Here is a 27,224-nt window from a genome sequence, read left to right as displayed (position 1 = left end):
CCCCCCCCCCCCCAAACTAGCAGAGGTTTATCTTCGTTGGGAAGCAGCTTGAGGACAGTTGCACTTTGGCAGATTACAACATTCAGAAGGAGTCGACCCTTCACTTGGTGCTCCGTCTCAGGTATGGTTTAAAGTATCGACCAATACGATATGATACGATATGGATTGATACATATCGATATCGGTAGATACCGATATGATACATACCGATGTCTCTTTTTTTTAAAAATGAACTGTCTCGAATTGTATCGAAATGTATCGATCGATACATGCCGATACAATACAATACGACTGATACGTACCAATACTATCGATACGTCCAATAAAGGGTTCTGTGGATGGTTTAATGCGTATCAATATGTATCGGTCAATACGGCTTGATACATACCGATACGTTATCTTACGTACCAATACATACCAATACCATCGATACATTCCATAAAAAAGCCTTTTTCATTCACAAACTCGATACAGCTCCTAATCTAACGAAAAAATGAAAAAAAAACTCTCAATCAAGAATCTAAAATCTTGCATTTAATCTTGGTTTTTCAAAATTTTAAACGAAAAAACGAATCAAGGGGTGCTACAACATCATCATTTGCATCATCCAATACTCTTCATGGCTAGACGATTACAATATGTAAGAAACCTCATCTTTTATAACAATTTCAATTTAGTGCACTTGTTTGGTTATAGATTATTCATCATTTTAGTGTTTATGCATGACACTTGTTATATATTGCTTATTTATATTATTTTTTGTTCCAAAAGTGTATTCCCATGTGTATCTTGACCATTTCTATGTGCATCGGTATTGGTCGATACGTATCTTTGAAACAATACGATACGATACCCGATACCGATACTTTAAACCTTGGTCTCACGGGAGGAATGCAGATCTTCTTGAAGAGCCTCATTGGCAAGACTATTACACTGGAGGTGCAGAGCTCGGATACAATTGGTAACGTCAAGGCAAAGATATAGGACAAGGAGGGAATCCCTCTTGATCAGTAGAGATTAATCTTCGTTGGTGATTTCAAGGTTCAGAAGGTGGAAGATGAAGTTGTCGTAACCGCTCCATGCTCATCCCCAACTGTTTCTCCTGCATGGGTTGCTCTGCTGTCCACCTCTCCAATCGTCGTCGTGACTTTCGTATTACTAAATACCACCTCGAACACATCGTCCACACTCATAAGGGCGCTGATGACCACAGCTTTAGGTTTGCTTTGGAATTAATAAATCGAATCAAGAATCAAGATTAGTTGTGTTGTGTTATTATTATTGGATTTGGATGAAGAAGAAGCAAAAGAAGTAGAGGAAGCAGAAGAAACAGAAGTTACCTGTTGGATCAAGAGGTGCTATCGCTAGAGTAGTCAGGGTTAGTTTATTAATAGAGAATAGGAAGGGTAAAATTGTCTTTTCAAATTAATAGGAATATGGAAGTGCAAAGCTGTCTTTTCAAATTAAAACTAACAGAGTTAGCATTCAGGGGTATGGACGTAATTAGGAAATTTGTAGGGATGGTAGACATAATAGATTCAACTATAGGGGTGGTAAACGTAAATTTCCCTATTTTAATTGATCTAGAGAAGATCTCTAAAGAATTTTTGGATCGGTTGGACCTGTAGAAGTCCACCCGACCAGGTTGAAAGTACTAATTTTGGCAGCGCAACTTCCAAAAGCCGTAACTTTTGACTCAAATGGAATTACGGGAGCTATAGTATCTTTTCAGAAATACCAGCCAATGCTCTACAGGTTGTGTAAATAATTCATTCATTGGAGCCAAAGTTTTCGGGTATTAATTCCATCATATAAAGGGTATATTGGGCCTCTAAAGTTTTGCGCGCGGTTTAGGAATCTTCGTTTCTTGATTTATTTTTACTATATTAGTTCATTTCATGTTTTACTTAGGTTTCATTTTCTTTTGTAATCCAACCTTCTTATATAAGGGTCATTTTGGATGAAATAAAGCATCTTGAAGTTTATGAATGAAATTGTTATATTTGCTTTTCTTCCCCGTTGGAATTAGAGTTTTCTTTACCTTGAGGATTCGAGGGTCATGAACGCTGGAATGAGATCTAGCCTCCATATTTCCTATTGCATCATTAGTGTTAGTATAGGATACTTTTGTAGAGTTCCTCAAACCCACTTGCAAAGGATACAAGGTTTAAAAAACCCGGAATGGAGATCCAGATTGGATCAATATCGGCCTGAAGTCTGGATAGGTCTTGAAATCGATATATTCCAGGCATCTAGGGTTTTTTCGTATAAGATTGACCCGATCCAGATCAAAGAGAATCAGGATCGGATCCAATTCTTTAAAACCTTTGACATAATAGATGCACCTCCCTCCCTAGTGGGAATCATCAAGGACTCATAGGGTTAGATGATTCATATATCAGAGCAAAACTTAGCTTGATGATGTATAAGTAGGGATGTTTTTCCCTGTTTTTTTAAATATAAGCCTTAGTTTGTCACAGATTTGACTTCTATCTTCTTATCCTCAATCGCTTTCATTGCCCACTTGATTTGTTCTGGCGGCAAAATTTTATTTTTTAAATAGATAAACCCAATTAGAGTTGAACTCATGATCTCTTCCTTTACTACTGAGCTGTGTGGATTGGTGTGAGGATTGAAGAGACCAAACTTGTTTGAGGTTGATATTGTCAAAATCAAATTAAGAAACAAACAGATTATTATTTAAAATTGGATCGTGCAGGTCCACGACATGATTTAAAATCGTCATCAAATCAAAGTTTGTGTTTGCAGATGATGAAAATGAGCTTCTCTAATGGCGAATTGGGCTCGTCTCCAGGGAGCCTAGCACGTTCAGGGTGCTGTCAACCGTTAGACTGGTGTGCGCTGAGATGTGTACGTCATAGCTCAACCACTTAATGCTCCCTGACAGCACCCTAGGCGCTGAGCTCCCTGCAGAGGGTCCTGATCCCCTAATGGCCAAATCTATTGTATGAAAATTCGATTGTATCCAAGTATTGTTTCTTGCATGTTACAATTGCAAGACTTTAATAATGTGCTTAATTTTTGCTTATGATAATGTGATTTTGCAAATAAAATATGGGCAGGAATTTCCTACGATACCAAAGTGAGAAATCATATCAGTGAGAGAGAGCGAGATCATACCATGGATTTAGTTCATGTTATCAGTCACTGCCAATATATATTGATACCAATAGTATGAGGGGAGAGAGAATGTCAATGTGGGCACTGTGATGTGCTTTATGTGACAAAACTTGAGAAGAAATTTCCACTCCAATGTCGGGGGGACCTTTTCCCATAAAATAAAGCAAAACTAAATTAGAAATGACAAAAAAATATATAATAATTCCCATTTGACCTATTTTATACTGTCGTCATAATAATCATATTAATTAGTTCTTTACCCAAAAAAAACAAATCATATTAGTTGTACTAGTACAATGTTTCTGTTTATAATTAATGATGACAAATGATAGGTGTTTCACATGCCTAATCCATAATCATAGACTATTATTGGCAAAACCATGAATAACACTTCAAGGTTTGGTGGGAATTTTATATATGAACTCTCAAAGCTAGAAATATTTTCATGATCAATTTGCTTTTGCTTTTTTATGTAACAAATCCATGAGATTACTTAGTATATATTGATGATAATGATGATGATGATGTTGAAAGAAAAAAGATAATAGCTTCATTGCATAGCTGAGGGTCAAGTTGCTCAAGAGTGGTTGTGATGTTGTCGAGCATTATAATTTAGTCAAATGGATCATCAATCACAAATTTGATTCACTTAAGACATATTTGGATCCTGGATAGAAATTGGTAACAATCGATTAGAATCGAATCTGAATGAAATTCAGGGTTTTAAAATTCAGATCCAACCAGTGTTAACAAAAACGCGTTTAAAACGGAGTTTTAAACCCGTTTCCGTTTTACTGTTTTAATTACGTTTTTCTGTATGCTTTCTAACTATACGGTAAAGCATTTCTGTTTTAAACGCGTTTAAAACACATTTAAAATACGTTCTTGTTTTTTTGACGTTTTTTAAGACCTTGGACTTAACTGACCATATCTCTAGCTCTCTCCCGAACTCTGATTAACCTAATTCTTTCACTGACGTCAAGATGACTCGAAGGGCTACATTTTGTATGATATCACCTTCAACTCAATGTCAATGCACAGATACAAAAAAATAGAAGCATGTATTTCAAAAAAATTTCCTCAATTTATATGAGAAGAGTGCCATTTTTTTTGTTCCGTTTTTTTTTTTGAAATGTAAACGTTTAAAACCCGTACCCGTCCATTTTCCATTTTTTACCACTATCTATTTTTTGGCTGTTTTATTTGACTTTCCGTTTGTAATTTACCATTTAAAACCCATACCGTAAGACTCCGTTTCTTTACCGTTCCCGGTTTTACTAATTATGGATCCAACCCAACTCAATGGAAATCTTTTTTTTTTTTTTTTAAATAAATCGTAAAAGAAATTATCCATTAAAATTAGAAGAACGTTTAAGTTCAAGTACACCCCAAAGAACGAGAAGAGGGCATACCCATTCACTTAGAAAGATAGGAGAAATGAGAAGAAATAGCAAAAGAAGCTAAGAGATGGGAAGAGGAATTTGCATACCTCAAAACATACATAACAATTGAAGACTGAAAATCGAGAGTGACCTCCAAATGTCATGAACAAAAGGTAAATTTTTTCAAGAAGGATCAAATACCCATTTGATGTATTCCGCCAATTCTGCACAATCTGGTTTTTGAATACCTAATTTTAAAACTAGCTAAAGACCCATTCTCATGACTGTACATTCAGCAAAAAGGGTGGTTCCAAGATTATCTTGTAAAGAGCACCATCAGTCAAAAAATATCCACACTTCAATGAATTTTTATCTGCTGTTGTAACTGGAGCAGTGCTGTACGCATCGTGCAGTGCAACAGTAGTCATGTGTGTACAACGGACCCCACTTGATTAAACTTGTTCCTAACTCATAGATACGAACAGCCATGCGCCAACCAATAAGTGATAGCAATGATAAGCTACTCGTCTCCCAAGCTCCAATTCTAGAGATGTTATGTATTTTATTAGAGCTACACAATGGGCTCCACCAACCCATCGTCCACCTTGAAATTTGGCCTGTTTGTCCCAAGTTTTTGAGACCCAAAGTGAGGTTAGGTTTGAGTTAGGTTGGACTGTCCTTGACAAAACCCCAATCCGTTTTGGGGTTGCATCATATTCATATATAGGTTATTTTATTTTTACCAAACATATATAGGTTATTTTATTGGAAAAAAGTCCCTGCAAGTTTGCGTGGAATCCACGTTCAAGCATGAAATTATCACCTTGCCCCACCCCGGCCTTCGTGAAATAAAAATCTCTATTCATGTTGATGCCTCTGTGAACGTTCTCATTGGTCCTTGGACTGTTGCAGGGACAATGCAACCGTGCAACAATCTTCTGCCCTATTTTATTTAGTGAGAGGATTCTTTGAGCCAGCGTATAGGAGTGCACCAATGAGTTGCGACAAAATAATATCAAATATTTTTTTTTGATGAAAATATAGATTAATATTAATTAAAGAGATGGCAAATCAGTACATTGTTCAAAGAGACAAGGTACATTAGTGCGATTGGTATATTGAACAAAAGATCTGAACCAGGTTAGTAAAGTAGACTTTGTCAAGGACCAAAAAGAGACATCTTTGCCCTGATCTAGAATCTACAAAAAATATGTAATAACTTCAAAAGGCCAAGAAGAATGGGATGGCGTTGGAAGATGTCCAAGTAGCGTCTTGTTGGAGCACCAAACTTCTTTCAACTTCAAACTTCTCAATGCGGCATAGTCAAAATCGTTGATGATTCCAATCAACTCTGGTTCCAGCTCATGATTAGTTTTAATCGAACCGGCAGCCAACAAAATGAATTTGTCATCTAACAAAATGCTAAAAGCTCATCCAAAATATCCTATGACTTTGGAATCAAACCCTGCGCATAACAAAATAGGAAAGTCTAGAGTAGGTAAATCAAGCCTAGCTAACTGTGTCAGTTATAGACTTGGTAGTAGGCAAAAGTACATCCATAGTAGAAGGAGGGGCAATATTAACATTAGGCTTGACAGAATTAAAAACACAATTGTTTCTAGTATCCCAAATAAAATAACATGTAATAATAAAAATAGAAAAAAAAACCAAATGAGAGAAGGCTTATCAAGCTTGCAACTTAGGAGGATAGAAATGCATAAATGTCTCAAGGCAGGGAATGATATGAATTCTGTCCTCAGACGCAAGGACTAGCTGTCCAAATATGTTTAACCCAATCATAAGAAAAGAAGATATTCCAGAGGGTCTCAATACAAGTGCCATTGAGAGTACAAGTGGGATCGACCTAAGTCCATTTCGATACAATATCCTTAACTGGAATCCCTGCATTTAATACACGCCAGAAAAACATTTTAAACGTAGAATGATGATTTTGTTTCCATAAAAATTTCCACCAAGTGGTAAAGCAAAAATCATTAAAAGAGGTGCAAGAAAGAAAAATTGCAACTTTTTTATGCTAAAACGGCCATCCTTAGAAAGAGTGCACCACCAGCAGTCACAAGAGTCAGAACAAGGGATATTAAGGATGTTTGGCAAATAGGCATTAGTAGCATTCCTAATTAAATCCAAATTCCAATGACCATTTGAAAGAAAAAAACTGATTCAAGATAAACTCTGTGAGAGTCATCAGGTTTGAGGGAGAAATTTGGAATTGAAGAGATCCAGGGATCCATCCAGGAAAAGGTTTCACATCCATTGCCAATTCTTCTGAAACAAAAGGAACGAAGGGGAGCAATGATACGGGTGATACTATTCCATATCCAGGATCATTTTTTCAGTTTCGTCCTGGGGTCAAAGAGAGATGTATGAGGGAAGTATCTTGCTTTTAAGACCTTAGCCCCCAAAGATTTATCACTAGTCAGTAACCTCCACCCCCCACCCCGGATGAAGAAGACGGGCATTATTTTGGATACACGCAGATCGGAATCAAAGACCCCCAAAGAAACAGGAGTACACATTTTTTTTCCCAAGAGATGAGGGAATTTTTTCTTTTTCTTTTTTCATTACCACCACACAAAAAATTATAGCTAATGGAATCAATTTTTCTGCAAATAGAGTTAGGGAAATAAACACAACTCATGAGATAAGTAGGAATAGAACATAAAATAGATTTAATGAGAACACTGCGTCCTGCAAAAGAAAGAAAATTAGATTTTCAGGAAGAAAAACACACATTAATTCTATTTACTAAAGGAGTCAGTTGCTTAAATTTAGATTTTTTATAAAAGAGTTTAGTTCCTCAGTAAGATGTGTTCCTATCCAAATCGGAGATACCCAGTAAAGAACTAAGTCAAGCTTTCTCAACCTCAGGAACATTATTGCTGAAATGTAACCCACTTTTAGAAAAATTAATCTCTTGGCCCGACAAGTCAGAAAACAAATCCAAAATGGCTTTAATGGTTAACAAGTACTCAGAAGAAGCTCTACAAAAAATAAAAATATCATCAGCAAATAACAAATGAATAATTTCAGGAGCACCCCTAACCACCTTGATTCCATGGAAGAGATTCAAGTCCCTGTAAGCAGAAAGAGGACGAGATAATACCTTCATCCCAGTGATAAAAAGGTAAGGACTCAAAGGACAACCTTGTCTAGTACTTCTGGAACCCTTAAAAAAACTAAAATGGCTTCCCTCAAGGTTAATGGAAAAGGAGGTAGAAGAGATAATTTCACTAATAAAATCACACCAACGTTGCCCAAAACCAAGAAATTTAAAAATAGAAACAATGAGAGACCATTCAATTTTATCATAAGCCTTAGATATACTAATTTTTATTGTCATAAATCCATCATTTCCTTTTTTATGTTTAAGAAAAAAAAAATGAAAAATTTCTTGGGAGATAACAATATTGTCAGAGATTTGTCTCTTTCTTAGAAAAGTACCTTGAAATGGTGAAATGAACAAAGAAAGAAATGATTTAAGCCTAGTAGCCATGATTTTTGCTATAAATGATATCAAACATTGAAGGACAGCAAAGTCATTTCATGTGAGGAGGAGAGAGACAAACATGAAGGATGGTAACGTAAAAGAGTATTCAAGTTTTTTTTTTTTGGGTAAAAGAGTATTCAAGTTATTTGATTAAGCCATATGACATTGATGTCATCCTTATAAAATATGTAGTCCGTTGCTAGGCACATTTGAATCCAATTCTAGACAATTCTCAAAATTACAATTATGGTTCTAATTTTTAGAATTGGAAAATTGCATTTCAATATTTCACGTCACAATTTAGGCCTAGATGCCATGATTCAAGTTCAGTAGTATCAGATTTCTTTTTTTATTAGAATAAAAAAATAGGTTTGTTCCCAAATGGGTTATGAGCTGTATACTCAAGCCAACAACATAATCGAAATTGAAAATCATTTAATAAATGATTCGATTTGGGAATTAAATAGAACCGATTAATCGGAACTAAACCGATTGATAACCTTTAATAAATAATAATTTAGTTTAAACTAACGAACTAGGGGTGAAACAGGATAGGGTTGGGCCGGGTTTTTTAAAACCCTAATCCAATCCTGAGTCCTCTTAGCTCAACCCAAGCCCAACCCGACCCTAAGTCGGGCTGAGTTATCTCAGCCCAGGTCCAACCCTACAGGGCTCAGCCCAACGTAATCCAACCCTGATTGATCCTGATGGGCCGGCCTTGGCCCTGATTGACCTTAATTTTTGCTAGGGATTGGTTGGCCTTGACTTTCCTATTTTTTTTGCCATTTACATCATCTTATATGCATTAAAAAAATGAGACACATGTCATTGGGTATTAGTTTGTTTCATATTCAATTGACCATTAGACTTTTCTTTTGGTTAAAAAATTTAACCCTATTTTAAAGTTATAACTAAATATTTTTGTTCAATAGATAATTAGTTTTTTTTTGATAAACCAATAGATAATTGATACTAAATAAAATTGTAAAATTTAAACAATAATTTGTAAAGCATAACCTAACACTAGGCCAAGACAGGCTGGAGCCGCTGGGCTTAACCAAAAGCCTCAACCCTGACCCAGGATCTGAAAATTTAAACTCGGCGGGCTCGGGTTGACAGGCCCAAATTTACACTCCTATTTTAACGAACTCAGTGTGGTGGGGGTGTGGATTATGGAGCCGCTGTCTCTACTCACTACTGTCCCCGCGTTTCATATTTTGGTTCACCCTCTTCTTTTTTTTTTTTATGCGGTTCACCCTCTTTTAGTTAATTTATTTTGAAAAAAACGAGTGTGAGTCTCTCTTCTCCTTCGCTGTAAAACCGCTTCTACTGGTAATGTCAACTTTCTAGGGTTTCGTAATTCACTGGTTAAGTCAGGTTTTCTCCGCTGTATTTGTTGAGGACGACTTGTTCGATTCAACCGAGGAGCATTCAGTGGAAGGTCTCAGTTTTTATTTTGAGTTCAGAATCTAACTGATGAAGTTTTCAATGGCCGGAGAGACGAAGGATTTCTAAGTATCATGTCTTCCGTGCTTCTATGAACTCTTCGTTGATAGGAAATCCCGATCGATTCCGACGTGCGAGAGGAATGTGGTGTTTTTCCATTGCAAGGTTAGGGTTTCTATAATTTGCTTAACTTGACCTTTCGCGCGTTCCTTTGATAGCTGTTGTATTTCCGTTTACTGTTCGTAGTTAAATTTATTGCACTGTAATGTAGATTGTAGGTAGGGAAAATTTTGATCAGTTGGTTGACACATATGGTTTTGATCGGATTAAAATGGCGAAATCGTGTGAATGGCCCTTACGATATTCATTTTAATGAATTAGGGGGTTCGTGCAAAGGTCTTAGAGATGCCTGAAACATAAATTGATATGAACCAGAACGAAGTTTCAACGATGAAGCCTCCCTTGGTTCCACTCGCTACCTTGATTGGTCGCGAGCTCAGGAACGAGAAGGTTGAGAAACCTTCCATCAAGTATGGACAGGCTGGTCTAGCCAGGAAAGGGGAGGATTATTTTCTTATCAGATCAGATTGTCAGAGGATTCCGGGCAATCCAGCATCGTCCTTCTCAGTATTTGCGGTACTCTCTCTCCTCCTCCCTCCGTTTCCGCCTGCAGATATATTATTCTCAAATTTTCCATGTTGATAAAAAGTTCGACTTTGTTGGCAGATCTTTGATGGGCACAATGGCATTTCAGCTGCTATATATGCCAAGGAGAATCTACTAAATAATGTCATGAATGCGATTCCTCAGGGCATTGGTAGGGAAGAGTGGCTTCAATCCCTTCCTCGGGCATTAGTTGCGGGTTTTGTGAAGACTGACATAGAGTTTCAACGGAGAGGTGAGTATGTACTGTTCGTTTGATGTTTCTACGTTGCCCACTTTTGTTGTTGGTGTTTTTGTGATTGATATATTGGTATGTGGTCAACAGGAGAAACATCTGGTACAACAGCTACCTTCGTTGTGATTGATGGATGGACGGTGTCAGTTGCATCGGTAGGGGATTCAAGATGCATATTGGACACACATGGGGGTGTGGTTTCTCTTTTGACAGTAGATCACAGGCTAGAAGAGAATGCTGAAGAGAGGGAGCGTGTGACTGCAAGTGGTGGTGAAGTTGGAAGACTTAATGTTTACGGAGGTACACAGGTATAAACAGAAAAATTGAACATGTTCACTCATGCTTTTTGCTGGGAGATTTCCTCTTGTTGTACTCCCCCCTTTTCTACCATATAAGGTAGAAATTTAATCTGATTCATTTTTCAAAGGTGGGTCCCCTTCGTTGCTGGCCTGGCGGATTATGCCTTTCAAGGTCAATTGGTGATATGGATGTTGGGGAATACATTGTCCCTATACCACACGTGAAGCAAATTAAGGTGAGCGATTTGGTGGAAGACTCGGGAAATTCTTTTTTCTAGTTGTCAAGTTTGCGTTTAGTATGGTGATATTTAAACTTTAAGATGATGTTATTGTTACTGCTTTTATGGTTTTGTTAGCTTTCAAATGTCGGCGGAAGGTTAATAATTGCGTCTGATGGAATATGGGATGCTTTGTCATCTGAGATGGCTGCAAAATCTTGCCGGGGTTTGTCTGCTGAGCTTTCTGCGAAGCTGGTTGTGAAGGTGAGGTATAACGTCGGTTATGTTAATTTTAGCACAGTTCAGGTACCTTTTTATTATACTCTGTTTTGATTCCCTCTTATTTGCTTTACTGTTTTAGGAAGCTTTGAGGTCAAGAGGTCTGAAAGATGATACAACCTGCCTAGTTGTTGACATCATTCCACCTGAAAATTCTGTTCTACCACCAACTCCAAAGATGAAACAGAATATACTCAGTTCATTTATTTTTGGAAAAAGATCTCAGAATTCTACAAGTAAATTAACTAGCAAACGTTCTTCTGTTGGGGTTGTGGAGGAGCTATTTGAAGAGGGTTCTGCAATACTTGCTGAAAGGTATGTATTATCTCACCGTGGCTACTTTGCTTCTGAACATTACTATCAAGTTATGTGCAGTGTTCAATTAAAGCAGATCCTATTTTATGTGCCCATGGCACTTTTTAACGAGGTCTTACCATAGAGTCTTCAGGAGTTTATGTTTATTCTACTTTAATGGTCTTTTGATTTGCTTCCTCGTCTTTGCTATCAACAACTAGAGGGCTTACCACCAAGCCAAGGTTGACTACTTTTTAAGTTATAACAATATATATTGTTACCTTATCACTTGCAAGGTACAATATAATTGACTATTTATCAAGTTAGAACAAGAAAAATTGTTTTCATCAAAATATGAATTTCGACCTACTTCAAATGGATCAACTTTCATATGGATGATTTCATGATAAATGGATTATAGGTTACCTCCCCCATTCTTTGTTGTATTTTTTTAATGCAAACTAATCTGGAACCAGGAAAACCAGTGCAAGATTAGCTTGCGACAGGATTGCAGGAAAAGGACACGACCAGATTAGAGAAAACCAGATAACTCCATCGAAACAGATCTTTTAAGTCAAAATTTCTAGTTGATTAGTTTACTAGGCAGGAGGAACTAACCAGTAAAGTTAGATGGAAATCTAATGATTAGATTTAAAGGTATGGAGCAAACCTATTGTATAATTACGCACAACTTAATTGTAGCCCATTGGACTGCCACCTGCCCCTTGTGGGCTTTATAGACTTACTTCTTGGGCTTTAGTTTAAGGGTTAAATACGCGTACCCCCCTGTAATGCACCCAATATTCCTTGTACCCCCCCTAAGCTTCTGATAAGTCCACGTACCACCCCTGCTTTACCCCCCTAATGCCATTTAAGTCCACACCAGGTATTAAATGCTAAAAGATGACCCAACTACCCTTTCTTCTATCTTTTCTAAAATTTGAAAGACCTAATTGCCCTGACCTATTTGCTAAAATTTGAAAAGACCAAAATGCCCTCATCTTCCCCAAATCATCATCTTCTTTTACATACTCACCACCACCACCACAACCACCCACCATTAACAACCATCACCATCCCACCGTGATACCTCACTGTCTCTCCTCCTCCCCTCCTCTACTTCCTCCACCTCTCGCAGCCGCTCATCACTCCAAGTTGCAGCATCTCTGTCCTCTCCTCGCCTCCAGATTCTCGGCCCTCTTAGCTCTAAATTATCCAGTCCTCTTAGCTCCAAATTATGCAGCATCTCTGTATGCGTATTTAATCCATTAATTAATTAAGAATCCGACGGATAAGAAGAGAGTAAATGGAGAGGGATATAAGAAGAGTTTTTCCAAACCCTAGAATGCAACTTAAGCATCTCCTTGGCCTTCTCCTTGGTCTTGAGGCTACAATCCACCTGAAGCACCAAACACAACTTGGAAACAACACCAACTTGCAGCATCTCCTGAAGAACACTTGAAGTCCCTGAGAACCTGGACACCGAAGACAGTATCCTCACTCCTCTATCAGTAGCCACATGTGAAACCCTAACTATCTTCTTGGACACCACTGCAATTCCAGCCGGGTGCCATAACAACTCGGCTCTCCTTTCTGCACATCCACATAGCTGATCCAACACCACCAGCACCATCTCAGAATCTCTCCTCTGTCTATCTCTAGCAGTATCTATCTAGAACAGTGATTTGGAGGAAAAAGAGGGAAGGTTAACCTCTGTTTCCCAAGTCCAAGAGTCGAGCAGGAGAAGCAGAGGAAAAGATCACCGCTTGCTAAAATTTGTTTTGTTCAGATCGTCAACGTTTTGCGTGACCAGATCTCACAACAGGCATCTAAGGCTTCATTACAGATCTTGGTTGAGCTCTGTCAATGGAGTCGAAACAGGATCAAAGCCGTGAATGCTGGGCAGATCTGTAAAAGAAGATGATGATTTGGGGAAGATGAGGGCATTTTGGTCTTTTCAAAATTTAGCAGATAGGTCAGGGTAATTAGGTCTTTTCAAATTTTAGAAAAGATAGAAGAAAGGGTAGTTTGGTCATCTTGTAGCATTTAATACCTGGTGGGGACTTAAATGGCATTAGGGGGGTAAAGCAAGGGTGGTACGTGGAATATTGAGGGGTGGTACGTGGACTTATCAGAAGCTTAGGGGGGTATGAGGAATATTGTGTGCATTACAGGGGGGTACGCGTATTTAACCCTTAGTTTAATTGATCAGTCTATCTAGGGTTTTGAGAATGGATAATCACGCTGATCTGTTGGAAGTTGGAACCTTGACTCAACCGCATGTATGTCACATTAACTCTGGATCTAATTGTAGACTCAGATATTTTAATAAGTAGCAATGAGGTTATGGGTTCTTCCTAGAATAACAGAAGTATCTACTAAAGTTAAATCCTTTCCTCAATCTTCTTGTTCCATATAACTGTCTCTATGAGACATTTGATAGTCTTTCTTGAGCGTAAATTGAACCATCAATTTTGGAGGGATAGGGTAATAAATAAATGTACAGGAATTCAGGTGAGAGAGCAGAAGAAGAATGCATGCAGAAGCCACAAATATTTGTATTACACTATTGGGACTGTAAATATTGCTGTGGAAGAGGAGATTACGGTGTCAGTGCAAATAATAGAGGATAGAAAAGAGAATAGGCTTATATACCATTTGATGTCAGCAAACTTGGTGTACTCATCTTATGGATGCACATGTGATTATAAATCTCATGAAATGATAATGTGGCTCCAATAGTTGAAGCGTACTGGTTTGGGGACCCAATAGTTATCAGTCCTAGTAGGATATCTTGATCTCCCATTCTGTTTTCTCAGAGCCTTTGTTCTTGCATGAAAAATCTTCCTTCAATGAACAAAAGTGTAGGGGAGAACTCTTGGAGCAAGACAGATGAGCAGCCATTTTCTCTGCTTCTGCTCTGCCAGTTAAATGTTTCATGGATATGTTTAGTTCTACTGCACAGCTGTCTTTGTTGCTGTTATATTCACTAGATTACTCTCTCATGTTTTAGGCTAATACTTAATCCATATTTCACTGCAATGTACATCTACCATGTTATCTACCCTTTTTCTCATGAGCCACTTCATGTTGCTCAGTATTTCTTTCTTTCCTTTTGGGGGGAGGGGGTATTTTTTGGTGGGGGTTTTGGTGGTTTCTCACCATTCATTGGAATCAAGCATCTCTGATTGGTTGCTACGGTGTTGCTAGGTTGGGTAAGGATTTTCCCAGGACAATTTCTGGGCTATTCAGGTGTGCAGTCTGCCAAGTGGATCAACAACCAAGTGATGGTTTTTCTGTCAATTCCGGACCTATCTTCTTACCTCCATCAAAACCTGGGGATGGTCCATTCCTTTGCAGAAACTGCCAGATGAAGAAGGATGCAATGGAAGGAAAACGGCCAAGCCGAACAACAGTGACCACATAGTTGATTTTCTGGTAATTGTCATAGTTGATATATGTTTATATAGATATATAAATTTTTTCTCTTCAGCAGTGTAAGCTTGTTCGTTGGAAAAATACCTAAAAGATTAAGAGCTCATCACTGAAGAAGGGTTGCTTTGGGTGTTATTCTTGATAGTGATTTTTGTCTCCCTGTAAGAAGAAATATGTTGGTAGGTCCTGTCAGAAAGTCTGTGTTGTTTCAGGTTTTTGTCTGGTTGAAGGGGTAACCAGTCCACTGTATGATTGTGATAGTTTGCTAACAGCTTGAATTTGTATTTAACATTTGTGATGACTGGTGACAGCATATTTTCTAGTGCAGCAGTTCGTTTCTCATTGTTCATTTATTAGTTTGAGAGATTCAGCAACATTGTAGCCATCCTTTTTTTTTTTCTTCTTCCTGTCCTACTTTTGCCCCTTTTTCATGCTCTTACCAGCGTCGTCCCCCCCCCCCCCCCCCCCCCTTTTTTTTTTGGGGGGGGGGGGGGTTTGGGTAGGCGATGCTAACCGTTTTCTTCTTTTTATCTTCTTTATTTTGTCATTTATATCAGACGAATAATGTAGCCTCTGTTGTTTGTTATCCTGTTCCTCACCGAGTGTAACATGTTGCCCCTGAACAGCAATGATCTTTGGTACTCTGTATGAACTCAACCAATGCTATGTGTGCAATTTAAAGATCTTGGGGCAGAGCCAAACTTGACCACCCTTGAAGTCAGGATAGAAATCATGATGACAGAGGCTACACATTTGAAGAGCACATTAGTTGATGCCACTGTACCTTTTCCATTATATTCTTACTTTGATCACCTTTTAGATATTAGTCTCTACTCACTATGCTGAATTTTCCACATCAAGATTCCCCATTGTGAAGGTAATGCATCAGCTGATAATATGACTTGCTGTCATTCTACTTTGAGCTATGAGCTGTGTCTGATGGCCACTCAGTGAAGTCACAAGCGTATTTGAGGGATGGTGATTTGGTTCCTTGGTCAATCTACATGCTAGTCAAAATGGAGGATTTTCCTCAACACTGGAAAAGGGGAAGAAAAAACCTGGAGGAAAATGTCTATAGCCGTCAAAATTCTAAGGAGGAAACGATCAGTATTCTGTAGCCAGAATAATGAGAAAAAAAATAATACCAAAGTTTGATCCAAATATTTGGGAATATTTGAATCGATGGTAACTGATCTCGGATCAAAATCCCTTTCAGAACCTACTGTTGGGGGTTGAGGACTAGGGAACTGGACAATCCATGATCAAACCTAGATTCCTTTGGGATAATTGTTTAGGGTTGATGTCTTATATTTCTGTATTTAAGCTTTACATGAGGGTAATTTGGAAAATCATCTCTTTGTTTTTTTTTTTCTTTCTATAAATTGGTAGCGATGAAGTTATTAGGGTTTACTAAGAATTCTTTGTAAATAGAGAGGCATGAGGAAGAGAGTTTGTAACTCTTTCTCCATTGCTGGTGAAACTGTTCTCATCACTCTATGAATGTAGACATTTTATCGAAACATGTATATCTTTGCATTGTGATTGCGTGATTATTTTTTCTGTGTTTGTGTGATTATTTCTTCCTTTTCTGTTTTGTTTTTCGCAACGTGTCCAGTGCCCTAAACTTCCCGTGCAGAGCATGGGAGTCGGACGTAATGCATAGACACGGGAGTTCTTTGGAGATATTTAAAAAAAGAAAAACCCACTCTTCATGAAAGGATAATATTAGTTAAACTATTGGGGTCGAAACTAAAAAACCATCTCAATTCCGTCATTGGAAGATCTGTCAATGGGTTATTCATTGATTGAAGCCTTCGATCCCTATCCATAGGGGATTATGCACAATGGAGGGGTATGATCAACAATTCATAAATAAGGGACAGATTTTTGTGACAATTGATGGGGGTAGTGATCTTTCATTGCTTGGTGAAGGAAAATTTCTTCCAAAACAAAATGTACATGAAATATCAATTGGTCGTGGAATTAGAGATGTAAATGGATTGAATTTGGTCGGATAGTGGCATTATCATATTTGTATCCGTTTATATTCGGATGGATTCGGATAATATCCGATCGGTTTTTTGATGGATTCAGATAGTTTCCGGATAGTGATTTTTTTAATACAGATTCTCCTAAATGGATATGAACACAGATTGAATACGAATTTTCAACTATCTGTTCACATCTTTACCGTTTTATGATGAGGTTTAGGGTTGAGACTTGAGAGTTCAACAACTACCATTTCTTCTACTCTTCTTAATCTTTGATTTATCACATAGATATGTGATTCCATATATCACATTGCATAAACAATATATATAAATCAATAGAAAATATAAAAAAAGAATCACATTGTCTTTAACTTATAAAATTATAAAAATAAGATAACAAAATCCAATAAGGTAACATAAAATGATAGACAGAGATATATTTCGGATATTTTATTACCGTCGGATTGCTAAACGAATCAAATAATAATCGATCGGATAGGGGGATTATCATATTCGTATCCGATTAGTTTTGGATGGATTCGGATTCTCCTAATCGGATTTTCGAATATCCATTGACATTTCTAAGTGAAATACATTCACCATAAGTGGCTAAAACATAACTCTTTTAAGGATGGTTTTATCGGTAGCCAAAAGAAAAGGGTAAATAAGTAGCTCTTTAGGAACATAATTTTCTATCGCAAGGAAAAAGTGGGTGTCGAACTTTGCGAGCCCCAAAGTTGAATAGAAAGTCACTCTTTAGGGATAGTTTTCTGTCCCAAAAAAATGGACCAAAATGTTAACCTTTTAGGATTGGTGTGTGGTTTGTGTGATTACACTTTCATAAAAAAAAAATGTAAGTCTCGAAGGATGGATCACGAAAGTTTTCCTTATCAAAAAGTTGACCATAAAAATAAAAAAATAGAAAGAGAAAAAGGCTCTTTGAGCCATCGGGGCAAGGAACACTAGCACCTTTGTCTCTCTCTTTCTCTCTCTTCTTCACACCAAATAACATCATTGCCCTCTAATGTATGATACTATTTTGTCGTACCACATTGATGTGTTCTCCTATGCCGTTTGCTCAGAGAACCATCTCCCTCCCAAAAAAATGTTTATTAGCAACTTGATTCAACCCTTTGTTTGAAAATGAAAATACGAATAAGGATCAGGGGTAAGCTAAAACCTACCCACTTAGTAATCTAAAAAATAACAAGCTAGCCACAATAACAAGAATAAATACCTTAACTGACTTGAATTTGGTTGTAGTTCATCATTTGTATCTTAGAACAAAAGGCACAAGTGCCCACATTTAATTTCAACAACATCTCAGACTTATTCCAATTAAATGGGTCAGTTATTGTATCCTTGTTCTGCATTTAGCTCTGTTAGAAGTCATACTTGATACAAGGCCTAAGCTATGCATGTCGTTCGTCACCCTCCTATGGTCATTTTTTGCCCCTCGCTCTTTTAGCTTTTTTAATCTAAATCAAATCACTCCTTTGTACTGGAGCATCCAAAGGACTCAATTGAACATGGTCCTACCGCCAGAAAAGACTTTCTCATTGTTTATCATGTACGAGAGCTACATTCAATTAATTACCACAATATTACAGCTGAATTTTCCTTTTAATTGATAGAGAAAAAGTGTGAAGAAGAGGAGTTATGTTTCCATTATCAAACATTATGGCTCCTTTAAAATACACTGAAGTACATTAAAAACAGAGCCTATAAATTAGTAACTATTTCATTAAGATTCAAGTCAAGGAGGGTGCTTCTCATTAGCATTGCAGTTTGCAACATTAACTAGTATTAAAGATTTCATGGAGAGTAACTGGTAAAAGAGCTTCAATAAGTGCAAGAAAAAATATTTTTCCTTAGATTAATTGAAAAAATCAGGTTCGTTTCAACTTTCAAGTTTAGAAACCTGATATGGAGTCAATGCTAACAAGCCATAATTAGACACTATACCAACCTACAATGAAAGAAAGGAATCCAAAGCCCATCAATGTGTTGCATGTCACAATGTAATGGGGGTATGGTTAAAAACAAGACCCTTGTGTTCAAACGACTGACTAGTTTAGGCCGATAAGCCTTTGTAATGTTGTTATGAAGATTGCTACTAAGGTTATTGCAGATTGACTTCAAGGCGCTCTTGACAGTATTATATCTCCAACTCAGTCAGCTTTCATTCCCAATAGGCTAACCGCATACAACATTTTGATTGTGCATGAAGCTTTTCATTATTTCAAGAAAAGGAAGAAAGGCTGGACCAATCTTCTTGCTCTCAAGCTGGATATGCGTAAGGCACATGATCGACCGGAGTGGAGATTCCTGGAAGCAATTTTATCTAAATTGGGTTTCCATCCCCATTGGATGCAGCTTATCATGGAATTCATAAGCTCGGTCTCCTACAACCTATTGATTAATGGTTCTGAGTGTGGATCTATCACCCCTACCTGTGGCATCAGGCAACGGGACCCACTATCACTAGCTTTATTCGTCCTTTGTTCCCAAACACTTTCATCTATCATCACTACGGCTGAGGAATGACATTATTCATGGTATTAGAGTAAGAAATTGAGGATCCAAATATTTTCACCTACTCTTTGTTGATGATTGCCTTCTTTTTTACCAAACTAATCTCTAGGAAATTATTGCTCTCAAGGATTGTCTTGAATTACATTGCAAGGCTACTAGTCAACAAATCAACCTGCAAAAATCATCACTGACCTTTAGTCCAAATACACACAGCAAATTTAAGAGATGGTTTTCAAGGATTCTTAAAGTGCCTATGGTGATGGTCTAACAAAGTACTTAGGTTTTCCAATTGAGTTTGGGGCATCTAAGTCTACTTTGTTCAATGAATTGAAGGATAGAACGTTGAAACGATTACAAGGTTGGTAGCAGAATATTCTCTCTCATGCGGGTAAGGAGGTGCTCCTTAAGTCAATAGCATTTTCCATGTGTAATTTTGCAAGTTCCCACTTCAAGTTATTGGCCTCTTTTCACAATCAAATCCGAAAAGTGGCAACTAACTTCTATTGGGGTGATTCATCAGAGAGGAATAAGATCTATTGGATCTCATGATCCCGCATGTGTAGGTCAAAGCAAAAAGGGGGTCTTGGTTTTAGAGATCCAAAATTACAAAACCAGGCTTTACTTTCCAAACTGGCTTGGCGAATGTGGTCTGTTCAGAACTCCAATTGGGTGCATATTATTAAATCCATATATTTTTCACATTCGAACTTCTTGAATGTAAGGACTGGCAATCAATCTTCATGGGCATGGAGGAGCTTACTTGAAGGCCAAAAAGTGTTGTTGGTAGGGTTGCTTTGGTGTTTTGGCAAGGATGATGCTATAAAATTTTGGGAGGACAATTGGTTGTCCTCTTTCTTAATTTTTCGTGTTCGAGAGGGCAGGCCTAAAGATTGCCCTCTTGTATTCGTTTATGATATTATTAATCATGTTAAAGGAAGTGGCGCATGGATTTAATTGATGAGTCTATTTCCCACGACAGATGTCAAAGGTTGGGGCAGATCTCCTAATGGGGTATTCTTGGTCAAATCGGCATACCATTTGCTTGCAAATCAACGGCAAGCAGCAAAGCTGACTTCGGCTTCTACCTCTAGTTCAACAGTGTCTCATTAAGTACCAGATTATATTTGAAAAGACTATGGGCGGTGCATGCTCTTCCAAAAATCAAGACTTTTCTATGGCAATGTTGTGCTCAAGGTGTGGCATCAGGTGATGGGCTGCATCATCGTCAGGTCCCGATTTATCCTTCTTTCTAGTGATGTGGGTATCATAAGGAAACTATTTATCACATACTTTTAGATTGCCTGTTTGCCTGTGCAATTTGGTTTGAGAGTTCATTTTCATACTCGCCTCCAGCAAATCAAAACCCTACATTTAGTCAATGGCTACAAGGATGAGATAATATATTCCAGAGGGATAAGAAACTTGTGCATGATTCACTATAATTGGCGATATTTATTTTTTAGCATATTTGGAAAGCCCGCAATGATTTGATTTTTAACTGCAAGGTGTGGTCTCCAATCGAAGTTATTGATGTGGCAAAGAGGTAGTATAACGAGTTCCTCTCGATAACCCCTCCACTGGTTCTAACCCAATCATCCTCTCACACACCAACGATTCCAATGAAACAAACATGGCGCCGTCTCCACCAGGTCTAGTTAAACTTAATATTGATGTCTCTCTTCCATAAGACGCGACCAGGGATGAGATTGTTTTTTTAATTTATTATTATTATTAAGAGATGAGAGTAGTATTCCATTATTGTCTGCATCCAATAGTGTTTCCTTTGCTTCTCCTTTCCTTGGAGAAGCTATCGGCATCCGTACAGGATTAACTCATTCTCTAACTACGGGCTATAGAAGGATTTAGGTCGAATCAGATTATGTAGAGTTAGTTGAGTGCCTACAGGAAACTACTCGTCTGCCTCATCCTTTGTTGGTGGTGCCAATCATTGAAGATATCAAGACTCTTTGTCTCTCTTTTGATGAATGCTCTTTTTTATGTATTCCAAGGCATATCAACTCCATAGTTGATACCTTAGCTAGGAACACTCTCTCAGTTGCATGTCTGATTGTTTGGCCTGTCTCCACTCTGGCTCTTTCTCCTATGTGAGAGAGAAGCACTAGGTGGCTCATGCTCCTTTCATCAATAAATTTTATTTTTACCAAAAAAAAAAAAAAAAATTAGTTAAAAACACAAAAGAACGAGTGGAACAACCTCCAAAAGATTATACATATTTAAGGGAGAGGGGGGTTTTTTGACCAAGTGGCATAGAAGAGCACACCAGTGAAATGTGATGGAACGGCTTCATTGATGAGAGGGTAACGAGATCATTTCACTAAGACAGTTCTGAGGAGGCTCATAGAAACTTTTCCCATATTTATTATTGAACCCCAATGGGACGCATTATGGCTGCTTGAGGAGATCCGTGGCTTGCGCGACAGCTTTCGCAGTTGTACTTTTATACATCATGTTTCATGTCAGGGAGATCAATGGTTGTGCGGACTATTTGGCTGATTTTGTGCATCTATCTCATGAAATTGATTTTAAACTGGATTGTCTTCCAGAAGCTCTTTCCACTATAATAAGGAATGATGCTAATGGAATGACATATTACCGATTGTAAGCTATTTATTTCCTACTAACATAAGCTCTTTTTAACAAAAAAAAAACTCTAATCTCTAAATCCATAAATTGCAAGAGGTTCATAGAACCTTTTCCCATATTTATTATTGAAAACATTTATACAAAAACTATAACCTAAATCCTAATATATAAACTAAAAACCCTAATCTCTAAATCCATAAATTGCAAATCCTGAACCTTAACCTCTAGACCCAAATACACAACCTCTACAATCTTAAACCATAAATGCTAATGGTTATGATATTTATACTTTTAATAAACCAAAAAGCATTAGTTGCTGTGGTGTAGTGGTTATCACGTTAGTCTTACACACTAAAGGTCCCCAGTTCGATCCTGGGCAGCAACAAATGTTTTTGGTTTTTCAGACTAAACCATAATATCCTCAATAACTTCATTCCTCAAAAAACAAACAGTGCTCACATTCCCAAATTCAGAAACAATTAAAAAAAATTTTCGTTTTTATTTCTCTTCACACAAGAACTCCATGGAAGTAAAAAAAAAAAAAAAAATTGGAAGCAGGAGAAACAAACAATAGGTATGGTCGATTCAATCCAAAATTCAGATTCCAGAGTCTCAGATGGGTTCATCAAAGAAAGAGCAAAAACCCACATATCATATGCCGTTCAATAATCAATTAATTTATGTCTCATTCTCCAGTTCTTCGTCTCTTCTGCAAAAGACTCTTTCCAATCTTAAAAGAAAGAAAAGCGTCGAGGCAAACGTATTGAACTTGATCGTAGGTGAGCCACTCTGCATCCCATCTACTCATCGTTACCTTCTTGGGCTTCCCTATTTCTTTTCCAAGTACCTCTCTTGTTAGCTCTTTCAACCCAAAACTCTTAAGCTCCGGCATGCTCAACCTCTTTGCAGCCAAGGAACGAAGATTCAGATTGTTCAAGACATTTAATTCGTGATCCTCCAATAGCTTCTCGACATCCCCTTCGATTCCTACTCCAACAAACCTCAAATTCGGGTTTTTCAGGAAATCGATTAGAGAATTAGGTATGTGATCCGCGTAAAGGAGTTGAAATACCAGACAAGTGCGTTCCACGCAAAGCTGTAAAATGGCAACCTTGTACTCAACGCTGCGGCTGAAACTTGGACGCCATTCGATATCAAGACCCACGACGAGCTGCTTCTGATCGATTCTCTGATGGTGGATGCGTTGAATATCCGCGATCCAGTCATCGACGACGGAGGCAGTATAGGCCAATGTGGTTCGGATTTGTTCACCGAAGAACGTGACGCAGTAAATTTGGCGGTCGTTAGAGGGGCAATCTTCTTCGATATCTTCGATGTGGATGGCTGTGCTTGCTGTCTCCGTTTGCTCGATTCGATTTGGGTCTGGTAAACATGGGCTCCAGCTCGAGGTTGGCTGAGGCTCGTGATGAATCTGAGATTCCCAATCTGAGCTCTGTTCGCCATTGATTTCCCAGTTTCGATCTTCTTCGTTGCTCCGCCCGGCTCCACCATCCTCAACCCAAGGCTTGTTCTCCATACTCGGAATCGGACCACTAGCAGTCACAACCTTAGTTAGTAAACGTATAATCGCGTATACGACAATTTTGAGCATAATACTCCCGTCCCGCACTTTCCCGTATTTTTATAAAAAATGCGTTTTTAATCGATCGCGTATTATACTCGTATAATTCGGGTATTATACGTTTTATACTTTTTAAATTTTACTCTAATGTTTAAAAAAAAAAAAAAAAAAAAAAAAAACCCCAAAGATTAGAATTTTTCACGATTTCACTTTCTCTTCTTTTGTGATTTGCGTTTTCACTCCAAAGTCCAACCCTAGAAGGCAACAGCGCGGCAGCCCCTCCATCTCCGTTCAACACCGCTATCGTCAAAGCTTGACGGCAACAACATCGACGCGGCACGGCGTGGCAAGGCGCAGCAGAGGCAGGCAGCAGCGGCGCGGCAGCGGCGCGGCGCGAAGCAGCGGCAGCGCGAGCAGAGGAGGCGCGCGCTCGCAGCGGCGACGTTTCTCCTTGTTTATTTCTTCTTCCACTTGTTGTTCTTCGGAAGAACTTCTTCCACTGTGGTTAGTATCCCTTTCTCTATTTCGTATTGTTTGCTAATCAAACGAAAAATCACAAGTTCCAATCTGCATCTCCATGGAAAATAGAAACGGGAAACCTTTTTTATTTTCGTTTCTCACCACAATCCACGTTCACCTATCCTCTGTTTCACTCTTATCTACAAGGATTAATTAATTTGGTAAACAGCAAGTTTCCTATTTTTTTCCCTATTCTCATTTGTAGTTAATCACATAATTTTTCCTTTTTTTTTTAGCTTCAGTTGTTGTGTTCTCGTTTTAAGATGCCTTGCAGGTCTCCTTATTTCTGTTTTATTCTTATTCTCATTGTCTGAAATTGGAATTTTGTGGAAATCTAACCTCAACTTCACTTTTGGTTGAAAATTCTCACATTTTCCACTATGGTTCAACCAAAAAAAAAAAAAAACCTTCTCCACTATGGGGTGTGGGTCTCTCTCGTTTAGAGACTACTTTATTGATATTTTGATATTTTAAGTGCTAATCTTAGAGATGTAATATAAGATATTATATTATTGTGTTTATTTTAGTTTATAAAATCATGATATTATTTTGTTTATTAGGTGGTGAATGCATGTTATATAATGAATATATGCCCGTTTTTTTAAAAGTATTATTGCCGTCTATGCCGTATTATACACGTATTAAACGCGTATCGTATTATTACCGTATGCGTTTTATGAAGCCGAATTTTTAAAAAGTATTATTACCGTCTAGTCCGTTTAATTGCCGTACGTATCCGTTCCCGTTCAATTGCCGTTCCCGAACTTACTAACTAAGGTCACAATAGGGCAGCAAACTTGGATTTGAAGAAAGGTATAGAATTAATAACAAATGTTAAAGATGACTGCTTTAAACAGATTCCAGAGTGGAGTATATAGACTAAAAACCAACCCCAATCACAATCACTAGTGTGCAGAGCAAAAGCTAGGGTTTTGATGCTTTTCAGATTCCTTTTCTTTTCCAGCAAAAATTAACTAATAAACAAACAAACCCTTTTGGTACGATTGGTGTCTCTAGCTGGTGCTGGCTCATGGCAAGTAGCAATGCAGATTGCATGGTGCATTGGTGTAGAGATGAATAACCAAGATTTAAAACCCAGAAGTTTGTTACCCAAAAAACAAAAAAAAAAAACCCAGAATCTGATATAGGATTCATCTTCATCGATTTTGAATTTGATTCACGTAAGATTGATTAGACTGGAATAGATCCAAACCTTAGAAATTGAAAGAAGTAAAGATTTTCAAAGAGTTCATTTTTATTTTGGGGCACTGTTCTCAGTGCCGCAGCGCAGGCTGCGCCCAAGCATATGGGGGTGGGCAATCACCCTGCCCCCTGAGTGGCAGGCCTGCGTTGTGGCACAGAGAATGTTTTCCCTTTTATTTTTTAAGTTTTGGAAAAAGATCTCTACTTGGTGGTGTTTCCTACGCCCTCTCACTATCTCACATGGCACCGTGAGATGACACCTCTACTCTTTGGGTAGTAGATACCCAGGTGTGCTCACCCATTGCCCCAGACGCTTGTGTAGAGACCTTTAATTTTTTATTCAAAAAAATTAAAGGAGGACGTCGGCGGGGGTGGTGTGAAGTTCAGGGGGTAGGGGTGGGTTGTAGCAAGAAGTGTGGTTGCAAGAAGGAGAAGGAGAAGGAGAAAGAGAAGGGGTAAGTTGGTCATTTAACTTCATAATTTTTAGTTGAATAACTCTAAAGGGTAATTTAGGCATTTACAAAAATTTTAATTTGATGACATCATCACTAAACGATGACTAACTAACGGATAGGACCTACTTGAAAGAAATCGTAAAATGCAGTGGGTGTTCAAGTAAGTTTTTGAAAAAAAGGAGTATTAAACAAACGTGCAATAGTATACCGGGGTACAAGTAATTTTCCCCAAAAGTTAATTAGATATTAGAACCCCACCCCCCACCCCCCACCCCCCCAATTAGTATGAAGGGGTGTTACTTGTTAGGCAGGTGAAGGTCATTTTCATATAAAAGATGTAAAAGATACTAGTTGGCCTTCTTAAGTCTTTTGAATTTTTATGAAGGGCCAAAAATGGCATATGAAAGAGTAGTGTTTAAAAGTTCATAGTTGGCAAACCGGGTTTTGACTAGAGCGAATCATTTGAGTCGAGTCAAAATTTTGGAAAATCTGATCAAGAGTCATGTAGACTAGGTTATGGTGAAAAAATGGCAAGAGGGTCATAAATCGTCCGAGTCAAATAAGGCTCAGTACTTTTACCTGAGTTATGACAAACTCGACGAGTATAATTGTTTTTTTAAAAACCATAAAGTCGATTCACTTAGAAACTAAGTTGAGTAACCATAGTAAATCCATATTCTAAAACAATTAAAAACCATCAACTCATTGAGTTCCTTCTCTTGTTCAATGGTATGAACTCAAATTGTAATTATTTGTGATTTCTTGATTTTTTTTCCTGGGTTTCCCATATTTTTCTGAGTATTTACTAATTTATATCATAGTTGGAAAATCAAGTTTTCTGACTCGACTCGCCTTTTAGAAAACTTGGTGACTCGGCCTGGTTAAACTTGGTCAATCCGAGTCATGTGTTTTTTATTATTATTAAAAAATAATAAAAAAATGCAACATTGATATTGATTGGATGATAAATATTGCAATGTGGAGAGAGGGAGAGAGAGAGAGATGACTTCTTTTCATTTATATACAGAACTATAACTGCTACATGGCAATTTCCAAGAAGAGAGAGAGATATGGCTTCTTTTCATTTATATATTGAATTATAAATGCTACATGACAATTTCCAAAAAGAGAGAGAGAGATCCAAAACGTTAGTTTTGCTAAGCATTTTTGGATTTTATTGTTTTACACATTTAGTTTTACATTTATAGTTTTTTTTTATTATATTTATTGATATATTCAGTCATAATCAAGTAGTATTTATATATTAAAAAATTGACAAGACTTGCTTAGTTAAAATTAACTCGGGTTAAAAAATTGAGTGTTACTTGACTCGGGTGAGTCAATACCGAGTCATGTCATTTTTCACCTTGGCCGAGTCTACATGACTCATGACCAGATTTTCCAAAAATGTGACTCGACTCGGGAGACTTGGCCG

General features: G+C 37.7%; 2 protein-coding genes and 1 non-coding gene across 3 annotated transcripts; 2 read left to right on the top strand and 1 right to left on the bottom strand.

The window, feature by feature from the left end:
- Positions 1–9,324: 9,324 nt before the first annotated feature.
- Positions 9,325–15,227, top strand: LOC122666754 (probable protein phosphatase 2C 5). The gene is made up of 8 exons (XM_043862818.1): positions 9,325–9,642; positions 9,749–10,113; positions 10,204–10,375; positions 10,466–10,683; positions 10,803–10,910; positions 11,031–11,156; positions 11,254–11,486; positions 14,676–15,227. Exons 2-8 carry the CDS (start codon positions 9,904–9,906, stop codon positions 14,890–14,892), a joined length of 1,284 nt encoding a protein of 427 aa, XP_043718753.1. The 5' UTR covers positions 9,325–9,642; positions 9,749–9,903; the 3' UTR covers positions 14,893–15,227.
- A 912-nt stretch (positions 15,228–16,139) lies between these two features.
- LOC122668672 (Werner Syndrome-like exonuclease) lies at positions 16,140–23,642 on the bottom strand. Its single transcript, XM_043865209.1, has 2 exons — positions 22,751–23,642; positions 16,140–16,168 (listed from the first exon to the last, which is right to left on the bottom strand). The coding sequence occupies exons 1-2, from the start codon at positions 23,640–23,642 to the stop codon at positions 16,140–16,142; spliced, it is 921 nt and encodes a 306-aa protein (XP_043721144.1).
- On the top strand, positions 22,343–22,415 carry TRNAV-UAC. Its single transcript has one exon. It is a non-coding gene; the product is annotated as a tRNA-Val (tRNA).
- Positions 23,643–27,224: the final 3,582 nt, after the last annotated feature.

The sequence above is a fragment of the Telopea speciosissima genome, chromosome 7 (genome assembly GCF_018873765.1).
Source record: "Telopea speciosissima isolate NSW1024214 ecotype Mountain lineage chromosome 7, Tspe_v1, whole genome shotgun sequence".
NCBI lineage: Eukaryota > Viridiplantae > Streptophyta > Magnoliopsida > Proteales > Proteaceae > Telopea > Telopea speciosissima.
Note: the sequence above shows the minus strand (reverse complement) of the source record. Positions and strands in the feature narration are given on the sequence as shown.

Coding starts and splice junctions, on each gene's coding strand:
- LOC122668672 (XM_043865209.1), bottom strand. CDS start 23,642: ATGCTCAAAATTGTCGTATACGCGATTATACGTTTACTAACTAAGGTT. Junction 16,169..22,750: donor TTCTTTTAAGATTGGAAAGA/GTCTTTTGCAGA, acceptor AAAGGAATCTAG/GTTTGATCATGGATTGTCCA.
- LOC122666754 (XM_043862818.1), top strand. CDS start 9,904: ATGAACCAGAACGAAGTTTCAACGATGAAGCCTCCCTTGGTTCCACTC. Junction 10,376..10,465: donor CATAGAGTTTCAACGGAGAG/GTGAGTATGTAC, acceptor TGTGGTCAACAG/GAGAAACATCTGGTACAACA. Junction 10,684..10,802: donor ATGTTTACGGAGGTACACAG/GTATAAACAGAA, acceptor CATTTTTCAAAG/GTGGGTCCCCTTCGTTGCTG.